This window comes from Cebus imitator, unplaced genomic scaffold (assembly GCF_001604975.1).
Source record: "Cebus imitator isolate Cc_AM_T3 unplaced genomic scaffold, Cebus_imitator-1.0 Scaffold206, whole genome shotgun sequence".
NCBI lineage: Eukaryota > Metazoa > Chordata > Mammalia > Primates > Cebidae > Cebus > Cebus imitator.
In genome coordinates this window covers 3290864-3307809 of record NW_016107521.1, presented here as the reverse complement: position 1 = coordinate 3307809, position 16946 = coordinate 3290864, and the positions used below count along the sequence as shown (strand labels likewise).

At 37.1% G+C, this 16946-nt stretch overlaps 2 protein-coding genes across 7 annotated transcripts in view; both read left to right on the top strand.

Annotated features, from left to right (window-relative positions):
* RABGAP1 (RAB GTPase activating protein 1) overlaps positions 1-16946 on the top strand; it is a 178395-nt gene that overhangs the window by 104072 nt on the left and 57377 nt on the right. The gene's annotated exons all lie outside the window — the stretch shown is intronic.
* Positions 510-8435, top strand: GPR21 (G protein-coupled receptor 21). 2 transcript variants are annotated; one of them, XM_037745647.1, is made up of 2 exons: positions 510-3163; positions 3688-8435. In XM_037745647.1, the coding sequence occupies exon 2, from the start codon at positions 3990-3992 to the stop codon at positions 5037-5039; it is 1050 nt and encodes a 349-aa protein (XP_037601575.1). In that variant the 5' UTR covers positions 510-3163; positions 3688-3989; the 3' UTR covers positions 5040-8435. The 2 variants fall into 2 exon arrangements, with proteins under 2 accessions (XP_037601575.1, XP_017403858.1); XM_017548369.2 differs by having other exon boundaries at positions 3594-8435.

Genomic DNA, 16946 nt, shown 5'->3' with positions numbered 1-16946 from the left:
ACTCTGCCTTCATAATAGAGAGAGAATAGATCATGAGACTGCATTATTTTATTTTTATTGTATTTTTAATCATCTTATAATGTACATATTTATGAGGCATATGATGTTCTGATACATATAGTATATAGTGATTAGATCATGGTAATTGTATACATACCCACCATATCTAACATTTATCATTTCTCTATGCTTGGAACATTCAGTAACCTTCTAGCTATTTGAAACTATATGATATTAACTGTAGTCTTCCTACAGTGGTATAGAACACTAGAATTAAACTGTGTTATTTTAAAGAAGAAATGTACATACAGATTTTTGTTAAGGATACAGATTTATAGAGCCTCCCCGAGTCATTAATAATTTGTCTCTTTTGAAGAAAATGTTTTTCCTTAATCCAAAACAAAACATTTAATTCTTCATTGATTCAGTTAAATGTGGCTATTAGGCTTTTTTTTTTTTTTTTAAGTTTCTTAAATGAATGTTTTGATTGTAGCTCCTAGAGTGATTTCACTAAAATAGAAACAAAGTTGAAAATTGTTACTGTACTAATGACAGTAATGTAACAGCTTGTAGTTTTATTGCAATTTTATAAATTTTTAATTCTTTCAAATTCAGCCATTGTATTGTCTGTTTTTATCAGCATAACTATCTTGTTTTATACATGAGAAACCACAGAGAGAATAAGTTACATGCCCAAATTCACAAGTAGTAGTAGAAAGGCCTAGACTTTTTACTTTGGTTAATTCTTTTTCTGTTTATTGAAATACAGTAGTAACTCTCAAAAATCACTCCGTTATTCAGTATTTATTAAGTGCTCAGTGAATACGATTTAAAAATAAAGCCTATGGAAAGCGTATAGAATAAGGAATATTGGCTGGAGGGCAAGGTATTTGGGGGAAAGTAAAATAATTGAGATCAGGGTAGAAAGGCAGTAAGGGAGTCATAGACTCTTCTTGAACAATGGAGTACAATAATAATGTGTGCATATTGGATATTTAACTAGGCAGAAATGAAAAGATTAGAAGAACGAACAAAACTGTAAGGAGGAAACACATTTGAGAACTGTTGTGGAAATATATTTTTAGGACTTGGTGGACTAAGAACAGTGCTTTGAGGGAGAGAGTAGATGATTCCTAAGCTTCATACTGGAATGCCTGGAAAAATGTTGGAAAATTACAGAGGCTTATTTGGTAGGAAAATGGTTATTTATTTTGGACATGCTGTGGTTGAAATCTCTACAGGACATCCAGGTGGAAGATGTATGACTAGCAGGCAAATTGTAGATGGAAAAGGGAGCTGAGGAGTAAAAGGGCTGGAGACCTAGGCAGAGAAATTATTTGTGTTGAGGGAACAATTGATGCGGTATCATCATTCCTTCTTTCCAGGTACCTTCAGTGCTTTGCATATGCATAGCCTCAGTGTATTTGAGTAATGTGTGACAGAACTGTATTCAGATACCTGTTGTATGACTTAAAACTGTACAGCCTCAGTAAGAGTGGGCACTTCAGGATTCAAAGGAGCCCAGCCTTAAGCATGTCAACATGATTGGCAGGAAAACACTGGTTCTTCAGGCAGGCTAATTTAGTTGTAGGAGCAGAAAGTAAGTAAAGTTATATACCTTCTCTGTGCTAGGTATTGGTAAGCCTTTTGTATATACTTTATGTCTCAACAACCCTGTGAAGTAAGGAGTGTTGTTCCCATTTTGCAATGATGAAACAGAGGCTTACGAGACGATAAGTAATATTAGAGCAGGAATTTGAACCTTCAGTGTTCCTTCGATGCTATTGGTCTTTTTACTGTGCCACACGTTGCTCTGTTTCCCAATAAGACCTGTCAAATATTACTATCAGGCTTATGCTTAAGTAGGTTTTTTATTTTGGCATTATGGCTGCACCTGGGACTGGCCAGACAGCTGCTGCTGCTTTGGATTTAAAATGTAATTCGTTGCATTCTGATTATGGGTGCCCATTTATCTGTAATCAGAACACGTGTATAAAATGAATAAAAATGAAAGTTGGATCACATGTTTTTGCTCAGGTGCATACCTTTTGGAATGCTTTCAAACACCAACATTTGTTTATTGTCTTTTACTCTGCTGGATATGTGGAACTTTATTTAGAAGGATTAATTGAAAGTTCAGAGATCCCTGGAGGAAAAGATACTAAAATTACACATTTTCATAGCACTCTTGTTAGCTGAAAATTGTCAACATTTATGACATTACCAGGAAAACCACAATCTAATCCCAGTTTGCATTGTTTTAAGTAGGCAGAAACAAGATTGTATATTCTAAGATACAAAGGCTTATTTGTGCCATGAAACTTCCTGTAATATCCAAGCCTGAGTAGAAGAAGGTACATTTACTTTTCTGTCTTTTGTTTATATTCTTGTATACTGCTCAGCAAATTCGAAGCAAGAAACATCATCTCAAAACTATAGGGTAGTGTCAAATACAGGAACAATGTAATTTCTCTAGTATTCAGAATAGGAGATACTTTATTTTTCTCTTGAAAAGTGATTTTAAAGTTTCTTGGCCAATATTCAGTGAATCATGAGAGACAAAATTAATGAATAGCCTTCTAGCTAGACCTTCTTGTTCAGCTGAATTATGTTTCTCAGTTGCCATACGCTTAAAGGAAGTTAACATGCTTCCTTTCTTTAATATTGCTCTTTGTTCTTTGGGAAAATGCCATAAGAAAATAGGAAGTACCTCTCTAGCAGTGTGTTTCAGTCTAATTACTGACACTGACACCCTGTTCTGTTACTACTCCTTCTCCTTGCTAGCAGCCTGAATTCTGCTTATCTACTAAAAGGGGGATTCCAGACAGACGAGGAAACAGCTTTCAAATGATATACTGCAGGCGTACCGAGCTATTCCCACACTGTGCAGTCTGGAAATCAGGGGGCACCTCTTTGACGATGAATTCCAATTAGTTGCTAAAGATGCCAGAGTGTGTGCGTGCACAGGCGTTTTCTTTCCCCTCCCCCTTTCTTCCTTTTTCCAAGCCCCCTCTTCTCCCTGTTTCCCCTCCTACTCCTTTATCCCCTCCCTCTGTGTCTCAGTTCTGCAGTACTCGGGGTTGAAGCACATTCCTGCTCTGCAAGGCTTTCTGTTAAGGATGTATTGTGGCTTTTGTTTGGATTGCAGCATGCAGAATTACAGGTAACATTCTGAAATTGAACTAAATGGTAAATTCTGTTGAAATGTTTTCAAAGAGGCAAAATGTTATATTGGAATCAGTGAAGAAAATAAATTATCTTGGCTAATTTTATTAGTGGTAATTGTAGTGAAAGATTTTCATAAATGTTATAAGCAAATTCCTTTTCTCCCCCAAGTCTCAAATGAAAGGAAATGGGGGTAAATCAATCTGACCGTGATTCATTTTGTTTTATGCTGATCTTGAAAGCTTGATGTTGCTGCTGCTACTCTATACCGTACGGATCAGTTATATGGGGTGCTATTGTGGGTAGCCATGAATAGTGGTGCCAGTAGGGGTGGAGTGGGAGGGATGATGCCAGCCTGAGCTAGCCAGGTTCTTTGATTAGGGCATTGGATGTGAAATGTAAAATGCTCTCTCCTTTTCTTCTATCAGCTGTTCAGAGGAGACTCATTACAACTCCTGCTGAAGCTCCTAATCTTCTTCCCTTCTCTTCTGCCCTTTCCCCCTACCCTCACTTGGCCTGAAGACGTTGTCCCCAGAGTTTGCCTTACTCCCCTGGTGCTATGTGTATGGTGAACTTGGCATTATGGCCGCGTTTGGAACTGGCCAGACAACTGCTGCTGGCTCTCCTTATTCCAAGAAGGATTTAAAGGGGAATTGCACTGCAGGCAATGCACCACAGCAGCAGCATCAGGAGCTTGGGGACTAAGGCTCCTCTGGCATTATTACATACATGCAAAGCTGACCGCGATGACAGCGGCTGCTCCTTTGAACTGTTGGAAGCAGCCAAGCGGCAGCATGAAGTGACAGATCACTCCTGAGCTCAAGATGAACTCCACCTTGGATGGTAATCAGAGCAGCCACCCTTTTTGCCTCTTGGCATTTGGCTATTTGGAAACTGTCAATTTTTGCCTTTTGGAAGTATTGATTATTGTCTTTCTAACTGTATTGATTATTTCTGGCAACATCATTGTGATTTTTGTATTTCACTGTGCACCTTTGTTGAACCACCACACCACAAGTTATTTTATCCAGACTATGGCATATGCTGACCTTTTTGTTGGGGTGAGCTGCTTGGTCCCTTCTTTATCACTCCTCCATCACCCCCTTCCAGTAGAGGAGTCCTTGACTTGCCAGATATTTGGTTTTGTAGTATCAGTTCTGAAGAGCGTCTCCATGACTTCTCTGGCTTGTATCAGCATTGATAGATACATTGCCATTACTAAACCTTTAACCTATAATACCCTGGTTACACCCTGGAGACTACGCCTGTGTATATTCCTGATTTGGCTATACTCGACCCTGGTCTTCCTGCCTTCCTTTTTCCACTGGGGCAAACCTGGATATCATGGAGATGTGTTTCAGTGGTGTGCCGAGTCCTGGCACACCGACTCCTACTTCACCCTGTTCATCGTGATGATGTTATATGCCCCAGCAGCCCTTATTGTCTGCTTCACCTATTTCAACATCTTCCGCATCTGCCAACAGCACACAGAGGAAATCAGCAAAAGGCAAGCCCGCTTCAGCAGCCAGAGTGGGGAGACTGGGGAAGTGCAGGCCTGTCCTGATAAGCGCTATGCCATGGTCCTATTCCGAATCACTAGTGTATTTTACATCCTCTGGTTGCCATATATCATCTACTTCTTATTGGAAAGCTCCACTGGCCACAGCAATCGCTTCGCATCCTTCTTGACCACCTGGCTTGCTATTAGTAACAGTTTCTGCAACTGTGTCATTTATAGTCTCTCCAACAGTGTATTCCAAAGAGGACTAAAGCGCCTCTCAGGGGCCATGTGTACTTCTTGTGCAAGTCAGACCACAGCCAACGACCCTTACACGGTTAGAAGCAAAGGCCCTCTTAATGGATGTCATGTCTGAAGTGGCTCAGATATGGGGTTTCCCTGTGTATGTGTGTGTTTTATCTCTAAGTATTTCTAATTCATTAGGAAATCTGGGACAGAATACTTTGACTCTAAGCAATAGCATACAAATGATTTGTATGAATACCTTCTAAGTTTGTAGAAATGGTTTTCAAAAGTGCTTTTGAAGACTCAAGATCATGAAGACAAATTGCTCCTGGTTCCAATTTTTGAAATGTTTTGGAAATGACTACAGTTCTCAGATTTAAAATGAATAAAGCCATATCTAACACCTCTCCAGCTGGCATGACTGAACCTGAGTGCGAAAAGCGTCAGCATTTTAAAAAGTCATCATTTTCTTGTCACTTCTGGGTTCTTTCCAGCTATTTGGGCTTCATGTGCAATTGATTTCTTCTAACAGGGAATAGTAAAATATAAATTAAGAGGTTTTAGAAATTACTTTTTATGTATGCTGAAGTATAACTACACTGCAAGTTTCAATACTGTCATTTAGAAAGCCAAATATTCTATGTTTTATTCTCTTAAGAGAATTCTCAGTAGAGTGAATAATGTGAACACATAAACATGAATTTTAGAATTTTACAGTGAACCATGAAGCAAAAGTGCAATCAACTTATACAGTTTATGAAAAACAGCTATTTTTTGTGCCATGCTTCACAGAGATCTAAAGTTAAGTGTGCATAGAAGTGATCATGTTTGTAGTATTTTTGCCCATGCCTTTGTGTTATGTCTATATTTAGAATATCTGAATTGTTAGATTTCTCTTTTATAGCCAAATGTGTTTAAATAAGCTAAAAAACAATTGATAGGCTGTTGGCTGTCGGTTTTATACTGGTGACTATATACAAAAATGTGTCATTAATATTCTCTGTTCTTTCTATCCAAAGACTTCCAAAATATTAGAACATCAGGGAGAAGGGTATATGTCATAAGAAACTGAGTCAGAAAGTATACTGTAGTATGCTGTTTTGTTTGTTTGTTTCTTTTTGTTTGTTTGTTTATAGAAGGGAGTTGAGACATTTTCTTTGTGGTTAAATGGAATCAACTAAGTATTTTTGAAAAGTATTCTTTCAGTTAGTATTAAGGAATCCATATATGAAGAGGGAAAGGGGAAACTCTAAGTCTCTTATTGCTATTCTCTTTCTGGGAAAAAAAAAAATCCTTTGGCATACAGTTCTTAATAGTCTTTTTTTCCCCTTTCATTTTATTCTTCTGTAAAATTATTATTGAGAGTTATGTGTGTTTGTATGTAGTAGTGATGTTCGTTCTTAAAAGTGATTATCTTTAGAGCAAGAGGTTTATTTTTCTAAAAGGAGAGAAGAAATTCCGGCAGCTCCAGGCATGAGAGTATTTCCTCTACTTTTGTGCTGATTTTAATGTTTCGAGAATCTTCAGGGGACTTACTTGATCTCTCCCTTTGGTTAGATGTTGTAATCTGAATGCAACAATGGTGATCAGTGAGATGGAAGATGGAAGAAACCCAGGGAACATGGGTTAAAGTGGATTTCTGAATCCAAGAAAGGACATAGGTATTTATAAAACAGGCAGATAAGCTTTGGTTTTCCATCATGATGCCAGTGTTCTTATGATTTTAGGCTTTAGACATCAACTTGACTTTAACCTCAGTTGTGTTCTATTTAAACTTTAAGTGACTAAGCATTATATAAACATTCAAACTTCAGATTCTGGGTTTTTCCCAAAAGCTTGCTTGCTCTTTATGTTTAGTGTTAGCAAATTTTATTCTAAGCTGTTTCAAAATTTAGAACTCATACTAAGATCACAAGTTATGTTAGAAACGGCTTGGTTAAATTGTCATTTCATGTGGGAAAACTTTTCTGTTGGATTCTGAAAAATCTTTGTATCGTATACATCTCCCTTTTAAGTGGTACAGATCTAAAAAAACCAAAATTTACCTTTTTTTATATATGTTAGAGAATGTAACCTGTTCATATTTGCAGTTCGCTTATGAATTTTTAGTTTAGAAAATATGACAATTTAAAACACTTAATTTTTGTAGAAAGATTTGTTAAATCATTAGGTTTGATCTGATTTTGTTGTGTGTATATGTGTTGGGGAAGAGGAGATGGAGATGCTCCTGGACACAGTAATGTCCTCTTCAGTGGCTGGGGGTGTTTTCTATGTGATAGGTTTGGAAAGTTCATATTTAACTGATCTTTTCATCCTGGAATATTTAATGCAGCATTTGATGACATTTAGTTTAAATACCAGTCAGACTTCAAAAAAAAGTATATTTTTACACTCAGTTACCTTGGCATTGATAGGATAGCTTATTTAATTTTATATTGGACGTGACTGGTATCAGAGGAAACATATGCTTTTGGTGATTATGTTGAAATTATTTCATAGTAAATTTTAAACTAGACTAATGTTAAATTTGTAAACTAGTTTCAGTGAAAGTGGTTTGTTTTTTGCCCCCTTCTTAGAGTAGACAAGCAATTAGAAGTAAACTCGTGTGCTCTACTTCAGTGAGAGCATGATCTTAACACTAGAATGGATATTTACATTTTTTTCATCGGCCTGTTGACTCTTACCCAAAATTTCATTTTGGAAAAGGTTTTCTTTAAGCTTTATTGCTGGATAAATTCTTTTTAAGCCTTTTATGATGGCTTTTCCTTTTTACTTGAATAATAGTCTCAGTATTTTAAGGATTGGGAAAACTTGAATTTTTGTACCATAAATGCATTGTCCACCTCCTTGAACTTGAAAATGAAGCAACAGGGTTATAGACTCCCAGATGGTGGAATGGTTTCTGGGAGGGTTTTTCCTCAGCTTTTCAGGTTTGTTTGAAAAATCTGCACGGTGACTTGGTATAGGAATTATCTTAATTTCACTGACTGTATTTTTGTTTCATAAGTTGTTCTCAGCATGCCAGAATTTATTGTTATATGAGCAAAGTTTGGGAAGTTTAAGAATGGGAAATTTGTGGCATTAAGATTTTTTTAAAGTCCTCATAAATCATTTTGCATGTTGATTTTTGTGTAATTTTTTTCATTTCGGGTAGAAGAAAAACTAAACATAAGTATTTACATTAAATTTAGATATTATTATGTTGCAGACCTTGGAAATATTGTAGACATTTCTCATGGCTGTAAACAAGTCATTTGGCCTTTCTTCAAAATTTGTGTGACAAAAGGGCATCATATAGTAAAAATGAAGTTGGAACTGAGAATTTTAAAATGTAGGTTTCTGTTTCTAAGTAGTTTTGTAAATAAGGACAAGTCACTTCTCTAAGCATTTAATTTCTTGTAAAAGGAAATATAGATCCCTTCATACCTCATACTGTTAGTTTGAGGATTGAGTTAAATAATGGATGTAAAAGTACTTTGTAAATCGTAAAGTGCTTTGCAAATAAAAATGGTTACTATTATTTGTATCCACCATTCTTCTACATGTAAGGAAGCCATATATCATGATGTGTTCCCTCACACTTAGATCTTTGAAGCCCAATGCTACATCACTGCTCTTTGCTACTTAGCAATCCCAGACCTGAGAAGAGAAGCAAAATAAATACTCACCCTCCTAAAATTATAATAGCCTTAAATTCAGCATAAAACCACTTTGATTTACTTGTCTTCAAACTCTCTGAAGGCAAGGGACAGTGTCTTTTATCTGTCTGGATAATAATTTTATCCCCTCAATCTGATATGGGATCTGGCTCAGAGCAGAAGTTTCATAGAATGAATAAATGACTCTGTAATTATTGCATTTAGTCACCAGCCTTTTTCTTTCTGTAAGGAATTATAGGACAGTGATGTTCGGAAGACAATGCAGATCCCCATAACCAATCTTCCATTTGCCCTAGGTTATTTCAGATTTTAAATCTTAAATGATATCTTTTTGGTATCAAGAGATTAATGTGTTAATGTGAGTCCTCTATATGCTTAGGTAACTTTACTCCTGGAAACTCTAGCTTTGGCCCAGAGAGCTTCAGGCAGTGCTTTCAAATTGCCAGTTTTTTCACAACATGGATCAGGTATTTGGATCACACCTTCTTGGCTCTGGATCCAGATAAGGCTCTGTAAAATTGGTGACAAGGGCAGAGGAAGTATAGAAAGCTTTGGTGTGTGGTTTTGCTTTGTCTCCCTTTCAGCCTTTCCCAGTTTTCTAGGTCTGTCTTTCCTTCTTCCTTTCTTTTCTTACCACACTATTGCTCATGTATCCAGAAAGAAGTATTTCTTTGATACTGCAATAGGGTGTGGAAAATTGTGTTATGTAAGAGCAGTGGGTTTTAGGGAAAGTTTAAGAAACAATCAAGAAGCACTTATCTGGCAAGTTCTGCTGTATGCCAGGTAATGTAACTAGCCTCAGGCAGGGATCATAGGAGGATCATTTCTTTCTTGTAGAACTATATAGTCTTTAGGTGTTCCATGTGGAAAAATTCTGTGATTATCAGTCTTCCAGGAAGCTCAGTGTTCTCTACTTTATCTGCAAGAATTTACCAAGACTTCCTGGTGGGCCACTCCCATAGCACTGTTTTTTGTGGCGGAGGGGTGGTGGTGCAATTATATGATGCCGATATATAAAATCATAATGTCACTTTATTAGTTTAAGAAATAGATGCTGGTGATTGAGCGCAGTCTTCTCTATTAGTAGATAGTTATGGGAAGCCAAACCATATTCAGAAGTTTGCTTTGTTGGAATGGAACCTCAGAACATGGTTCTGTAATGTGAACATTATTGGGATCATAGTAAAAGATGAAATCATCCCTACTTCCATATTAACTAACCTACCTTCTCATTGACATGTTATGGTATTTCCTTAGTTCAATTAACTTCTTCTGTTACTTGTCTTTTAGTTAAATTCCTTGCGAGTCTTAGTATCTGCAAGCCTGCCACTCATTCTTTCTCTTTAGGGTGGTTTTATATCCCCAGCCTTATCTTTTATCATAAAACATACTAGTTTTGTGACGTATTATTCAAAATGCACCTTTATTCTTTACATTAGTTTGGGGGAGCAGCTCATCTCAGTTTTCATGTAGTACCTATTCAGAAAAGCAAAATGCGTGAAACTTCCTATAAAAATTAATAGTATCTGATAATTAGGGTTGTGATATGCAGGTTAGATCATGTCTAGCAAAGGAGGCAGGGAGAGGCAGATGAGTTGGAAAGGACCTTAGAAATCATTTGGTCTGACTCTGTTATTTTGCAGACTAGAAACCTGCCCTGTGGCCACTGGGTTATCTATATATGGTAATACCCAGACTTCATGCTTCCTAATCCGTTGCCCTTTTCTAGCACATCACATTGCTTTTACAGAGGAGTTGGAATTTGACTTGACTCAGCCATGCCATGGGTGGACACGTGTACATGTGTGTAATTCTAAGGATAAGAAGTATGAGCAATAATACAAATGTTAATTGAGGCTCATTATGTTTCAGGAGAATTTTATAAACTTGATGTTAATACTTCCAATACTGTAGGAGCTAGTGTCTATTATTAAACAGATTTTGAATTGCCAGAGTCAGACAGCTTATAAGTGGAAGATCTGGAATTCAAACGCAGAACTTCCTGACTCCAAAGCCTACATTCTTACATTAATTTTTTTCTTACATTCTACATTTAATTTCCACAGCAACCTATCAGGTAGTAAGCCTGTGAAGAAACACAGACTTAGAAAGGTTAAGAAGCTTCTTGGGTTACATATATAGTATTTTATGATTCAGATCCAATTCTTTGACTCTAAAGCTTGTGTTCTGTACCATTATATAAGCCTCGGCTTGAGAAACATGACAGACCTCCGGCTAAATATAGCAGGTTGAATATGCATATTTCTGTTAACTCCACTATAAAGAATAGCAAAGGTATAATACATGTGGAGACAAAGAACAGAGATGGCAGACAGTAATGCCAGCAAAATTTTGGAATATAAACATCTAGTGGATAAGTTGTAACTGACTGAGCAGAATCAACAGAGCTGCTTCCTAAAGTCAAATGAGGAAGAGGAGCAAAAAGAAACAGGCTGATTTATCCATTGACTACAGTAACTATTTGGGAATTAGATTCCTAAGATGTCCCTATAAACATATAGAGACTGAAAAACAAGAATTGATAGAAGCTGAAAAACAGAAGAATTGATAGAAAGTTTATATGAGGAACATTTAGACATTATCACCCCTCACTCCTCTTCCCCATCCCACCTGAATCCCTATCCCAAGCAGGCAACTCATTCTTACCATCAAAGCAGAAGATGGGAGATTTACTCTTTGGAAAAGCTGAACCACTCTGGATGCTAGGCATAGCTGAGAATGGGACCAAGGTGCGCTTTGTTGCAAACATGACTGCTTTAAGAAAGTCTGTATGTTAAATAATCAGCTCCTTTGCCCGCTACAGTCTCAGAGTGTTCTAAACAGGATATAAGAGGAGTATATTTTGGAGACTGACATTTGAGGGCTCACAAACAAAACAGCCACATTCCCTGCCCAGTCACTTTAAGGTGATGCCCATCAATCAACAGATCCCACCCATGCACACAGAGCTCACAGTTTTTTATTGCTTCTCTTTTAATATTAACAGATAGCCAGAGATCAATGCAGTTTTGAGAAAACGTTTTCACATAAAGTGCAGAGTCAAAAACAAGCAAATGACAAAAATCAGAAGAAACAAACAGTGTACATTGCTGAAGAAAACATTCAAAAAAACTCAACTGTAACTAACATTTTCAGAGAGGATTTTGCATCCTTTAGTGCCATGAAAATGAATAGGAAGAGGTCCGGGCACAGTGGCCACACCTGTAATCCCAGCACTTTCGAAGGCCGAGGCGGGTAGATCACGAGGTCAAGAGATCGAGACCATCCTGGCCAACATGGCAAAGCCTTGTCTCTACTAAAAATACAAAAATTAGCTGAGTGTGGTGGTGTGCACCTGTAGTTTCAGGTACTCAGGAGGCTGAGGCAGGGGAATCTTTTGAATCCGGGAGGCGGAGGTTGCAGTGAGCCAGAATGGTGTCACTGCACTCCAGCCTGGCAACAGAGTGAGACTCCTCCTGAAAAAAAAAAAAAAAAAAAAAAAAAAAAAAAAAAAAAAAAAAAAAAAAAAAAAAAAAAAAAAAGGGAAGAGAACAAGAAAGAATGATTGCAATTTAAAGTATAATAAGTTGTTTATTTATTTAGTAAGCAGGTTAGAAAATGAAGTAGGACAGATGGTGAAACAAAAAGAGAGATTGAAAATAGATGAAAAAACAAAACAATTGGAGGTTTAATCAGGGAAACCCAATAGCTGACTAACAGGATTTTCAGAAACATAATAGAGGAAAAGAAAGGAAGAAATTATTAAATATCACAAGAAAAATTTCCAGCACTGAAGGGTATGTGTTTCCACAATGAAAAGGCCCATTTCAGTGTAATAAAAAGATTCACGTGATGGCAGGTTGTTATTAAATTTCAGAACAATGGGGATAAAAATTCCTAAAAGGTTCTTGAATGGGGTGGGACGTGGATGGTAGAGTCTAAACATACAAAGTGTAGGGATTTGAGTAGCAGTGGACTTTCTGCCATGTTGAAGCAAGAAGGTAATGGGTAATCACTTCAAAATTTTGGTGAGAAGTGATTTCCAACCCACAATTTTATGCTCAGTCATTCAAGTGTGAGGGTAAACTAAACTTATTTTGAGATCTGCAAAATCACAAAATATTCACCTGCCTTACATTCTCAGGAAGTTACTGAAGGATATGCTTCTCCAGAATGAGGGAGGAAATCAAGAAAGAGATACAGAATCCAGGAAACAGGGTCTCTGACACAGGAGGATGGTGAAAAGAATTCCCACAGGAAGGAAAGCTCTAGGAAAGCAGTTATGCAGGAGAGCTAGAGAGCAGCAGGAAGAAATAAGGTGCTAGGAGGTATGTCTCTAGGAAAATATAACTGGCATTTTCACCATGGTGAGAAGAACTTAGTTTTGTCACAATTTTAGGGGAAGGATTGGTGATAGATACGTATAAAACCAAGGAAAAGGAAAGGATAGGCAATTAATAACTTCAGAAAAAAATAGAAAATTGAAGAAAGGAAATATAATCATGACATACTCTGATTCAGTTATGTGCTACTGTGTATAGTTTGGTTTTTAGCTGAAAACGATAGCAACGCTATGTTGACAGGGTGAGGGGAAGGGAAGTATTTGAGGGGTCGGGGGAAGGAAGGTGGGTGTAACAGAGCTGCAGTAGCATCTTCCGTACTGTAAAGTCTGAAACTGATGGCTAAAGTGGAAAAACCCAGAAAATAGCAACTTAAGCATTTTATTCAGAAATATGAATTAAAAACAAACAGTTTTAAAAAAGGAGATATGAAAATGCTTGCCTCTAAGAAATAGAATATGAGAAGTGAAGGGAATTTCATTGTAAACTTCGTACTATCTGACCTTTTCACTTATGTAGGTGTATTATTTTCTGTGAAAAGCATAGACCACATTTAGGAAAAAACAGATGTATTTTAACAGAAATAAAGGGAAACCAGGAAGGAGGCACAGGTTTAGAACATTTCTGAAATAGTAAATGAGGGCATAATAGTACTGTTTTACCTATGGCTCTTTACAAAGCAGTTTGCTATTAATTGTCTCATTTCATTCTCGTAGAAATATAGGCAAAGTCAATATTGTCCCTTTTTTCCAGTTGTGGAAATGGAGTTTTGGGACTGTAAGACTTTTTTGGTTTCCAGTCTACTGTATCACTGCACCTCTGTAGGTGTCTGTTTGGAACCTTTCAGATTTTGTAACTTTGTTTTTTACCAAGAGAAGACACAAAGTACTGGAATGCATCCTTGTTTGACATCATGGGAAGGAATATAGGAAAACGTGTGTGTGTGTGTGTGTGTGTGTGTGTGTGTGTATAACTAGTATGTGTGTGTGCTGGTACTCAGGAGTATCTATAATACATGACATGGTATTATGAAATGATGAGAGGAATGCAAAATGTTTTGTAGTGTTCAAAAGCAAGGAGGTGCATGTTAAATACATTTCCTTAGAAGGCAGTGTGAGAGATGGCTCAGGGTAGAGTAGAATTTCTATAGTCTGATTCCTTTCCTCACCCCACACCACCCTCCGTGAATGAGATTTCGTAAAGTATCCAACTGGACAGAATTAAAGGAACCCACAGGATCAATAGACTACAGACCCTAATGAAGTGATCTACAATTTAACAAACAATATATGACATGAGAAAACCCTTTGCAAAGTAAAAAGCATATCTTTACATTAAAGTATTATGATCATAGTCACTTAATGAAAGATTTGGTGGCTTGTTACAAAATGACTGAATTAGCTTTGAGCAAAATATAAAAGTGATCATATTTTCAAAGTAAAATTTAAAATTCCGTGTCTATCAGCTTTCAGCAAATACTTACTGAGTTGAATTGTTAAGGCAGTATTTGGGGGAGAAAAACAAAAGTTATGGCATTTAAGTAGCATTGTTTATTTCAGAAATTTCTTCCAGAAAAACGGAGGAACCCTCCACTGCCAAAGCCATTTATTTTTAGCTAGATCAAAAAATAAATAAAGTTAAAGAAGGCCATTTGTGGGTCTCTGTCTTTCACTGCCCCTGGGGAACTGAATCAGACTAAAGCCTTTTTTCATTTATAAAAGTTCCCCTTCTTCATGATATGTGTTCATAGGAATCTAAATCATTCCTACTTAAGTTTTGTTAACATTGTATATTGTTAACATCGTTTTATAGTACTGAGGATGTGTATTGTAGCCTATAGAACACTGGAAATAAAGTTAAAATATAGATCCTAGTTCTGGCATTTAATTAGGTAATCTTAATCTGTCTGAATGTTAGAAGGACTGTCATCTTTGAATGAAGATGACACCAGTATTATTGCAGTTGGTTTAAGATCAGATGCATGTTACGTTAATAGTAAGGCTTTTAAAGTTGTCAATGTGATCACCTCATACTCTTGGATCCTTTTCTTCCTCTGAGATAGAGAGGAAAGTAGTGAAAAGAGCATGGATTTTTGGAGTTTTTGGCCCTTGGTTTTCTACTCTGCAAAATAGGAAAATACTCCCTCATTAGAATTACTGTGAAAATTAGGTACAGTTACATCTAAAGCAGGTAAAATTGTAGTTGGGGGCATTGTAGAAACTCAGTAAAATATTTCAGCTTTTTCTTTGCCACACAGAGGTCAGAATCTCCCAGTGACTTCTAGGGCCTGCAGATTGGCACGTACCATCAGATGAATGGCCTTGGGTGAATATGGAGTGGCCTGGTGTGCTTTCTTCTCTCAGGGATGGTAAATCCCCTAAGTACTCCCTTGATAGGTAGCTCCAGTTCTTCAAACTGATGTTTTATGTATTTTGTCCTGCTTTTATAATATGTTTTGCAGTAGGGTTAGTCCTGTACAAATCTTGGACATTAAGATACACATATAATACTTGGATGTATTTCATCAAGGGAATAGTAAGTCGTTGGGGCTTACAGTAAGAACTTTAAATACTTTAGGAGGTGGAAAGGAAATTTGAGGCTGAAGCAGCAGAGAGGGGTCACTTTAATCAAACTTTAAAAATGAGTTGGTCTTAGGCAGAAAATACAGTTTTGGCAGCTCATATTTTAAGCTTAAAAGTCCTGATGAAGAGGGGCCATTTATATACGTAAGGAATAAAGAGATCGTGTAATGTGTAGTGACCAAAAGTATGTGCTTAAGAGGCACATACTTTTTAAAATATAATCAGTCAGCTAATGTAATTCTAAAGTATATATTAGACAGATCTGAGTTTGAATCCTAGCCCTGCCACTTACTAGCTGTGAGACCTGGGGCAAAATACCTAATTGTTCTTAGTCTTTGTTGTGTTAACTAATAACACTGTCTCACGTAAGTATTGTAAAGATTAAACCAGCGAATGCATGCGAAGCTCTAATAGCACAGTGCTTGGCATACAGTAAACACTCAGTATATGTTGATACAGCTGTCTTGCGAATAAGGTAGTATGGATGAAGCAGAAGTTTTAAGTTGAGATATAAGGGAGAATAAGTTCGGAAAGATAAACTGGCGACAGCTGGTCTGGAATACATGGATAAGGGAGTTGATTCTAATTAGGAATTAGAGGTAAGACTTAAGACTTCTGAGAAAATGAATGATATAGAATCCTGAAGTGACAGAGCTTAGAGGATCCCTTAACAGTCATAATCTGGACTCCTGCTTTCACAGATGGGGAAAGACAGACCCAGAAGAGAGACAGAGTTAATTATTTGCAGAACTGGGACTAGAATCCAGGTATTAAACCTCCTTTAGACTGTCATGCAACTAGAATAAGTCGAAAGGGTATTCAGCATTTGTCAAGTGCTTAGAAAATAGGAGCTTCCAGCAGGTTTGGAATAAAAGGAAACAACTGTTAAGATTTTGGCTTGTGTTAAGTAAAATTGAAGAATTGTCTTTCCGTTAGTACTTTCAGCCAAACAAATTAAGATTTCTTTTTTCAAGTACTAATTAAAGTGTTCTCTTGGTCACTGGTAACAACCTGAGAAACATTTGAGGAGGTAAAAAAAATAAATGGGTATTTCTAGAATTCCTTCATTGGTATTTATAATTGTACTGCTAGTAAGATTGAAGGGTAAAATTTTTGCTTAAATAAAATGGAAGATCATAGGTTGTCTAGTAACTTTTTTTTTTTTTGAGATGGAGTCTCGCACTGTCACCCAGGCCATAATGTAGTGGCGCGATCTCGGCTCACTGCAGTCTCTGCCTCCTGGGTTCAAGCAATTCTCCTGCGTCAGCCTCCCGAGTAGCTGGGACTACAGTTATGCACCAGCACACCCAGCTTTTTTTTTTTTTTTTTTTTTGTATTTTTAATAGAGACAGGGTTTCACCATGTTGGCCAGGATGGTCTCAATCTCCTGGCCTCATGATCTGCCCTCCTTGGCCTCCCAAAGTGCTGGGATTACAGGTGTCAGCCACCACGCTCA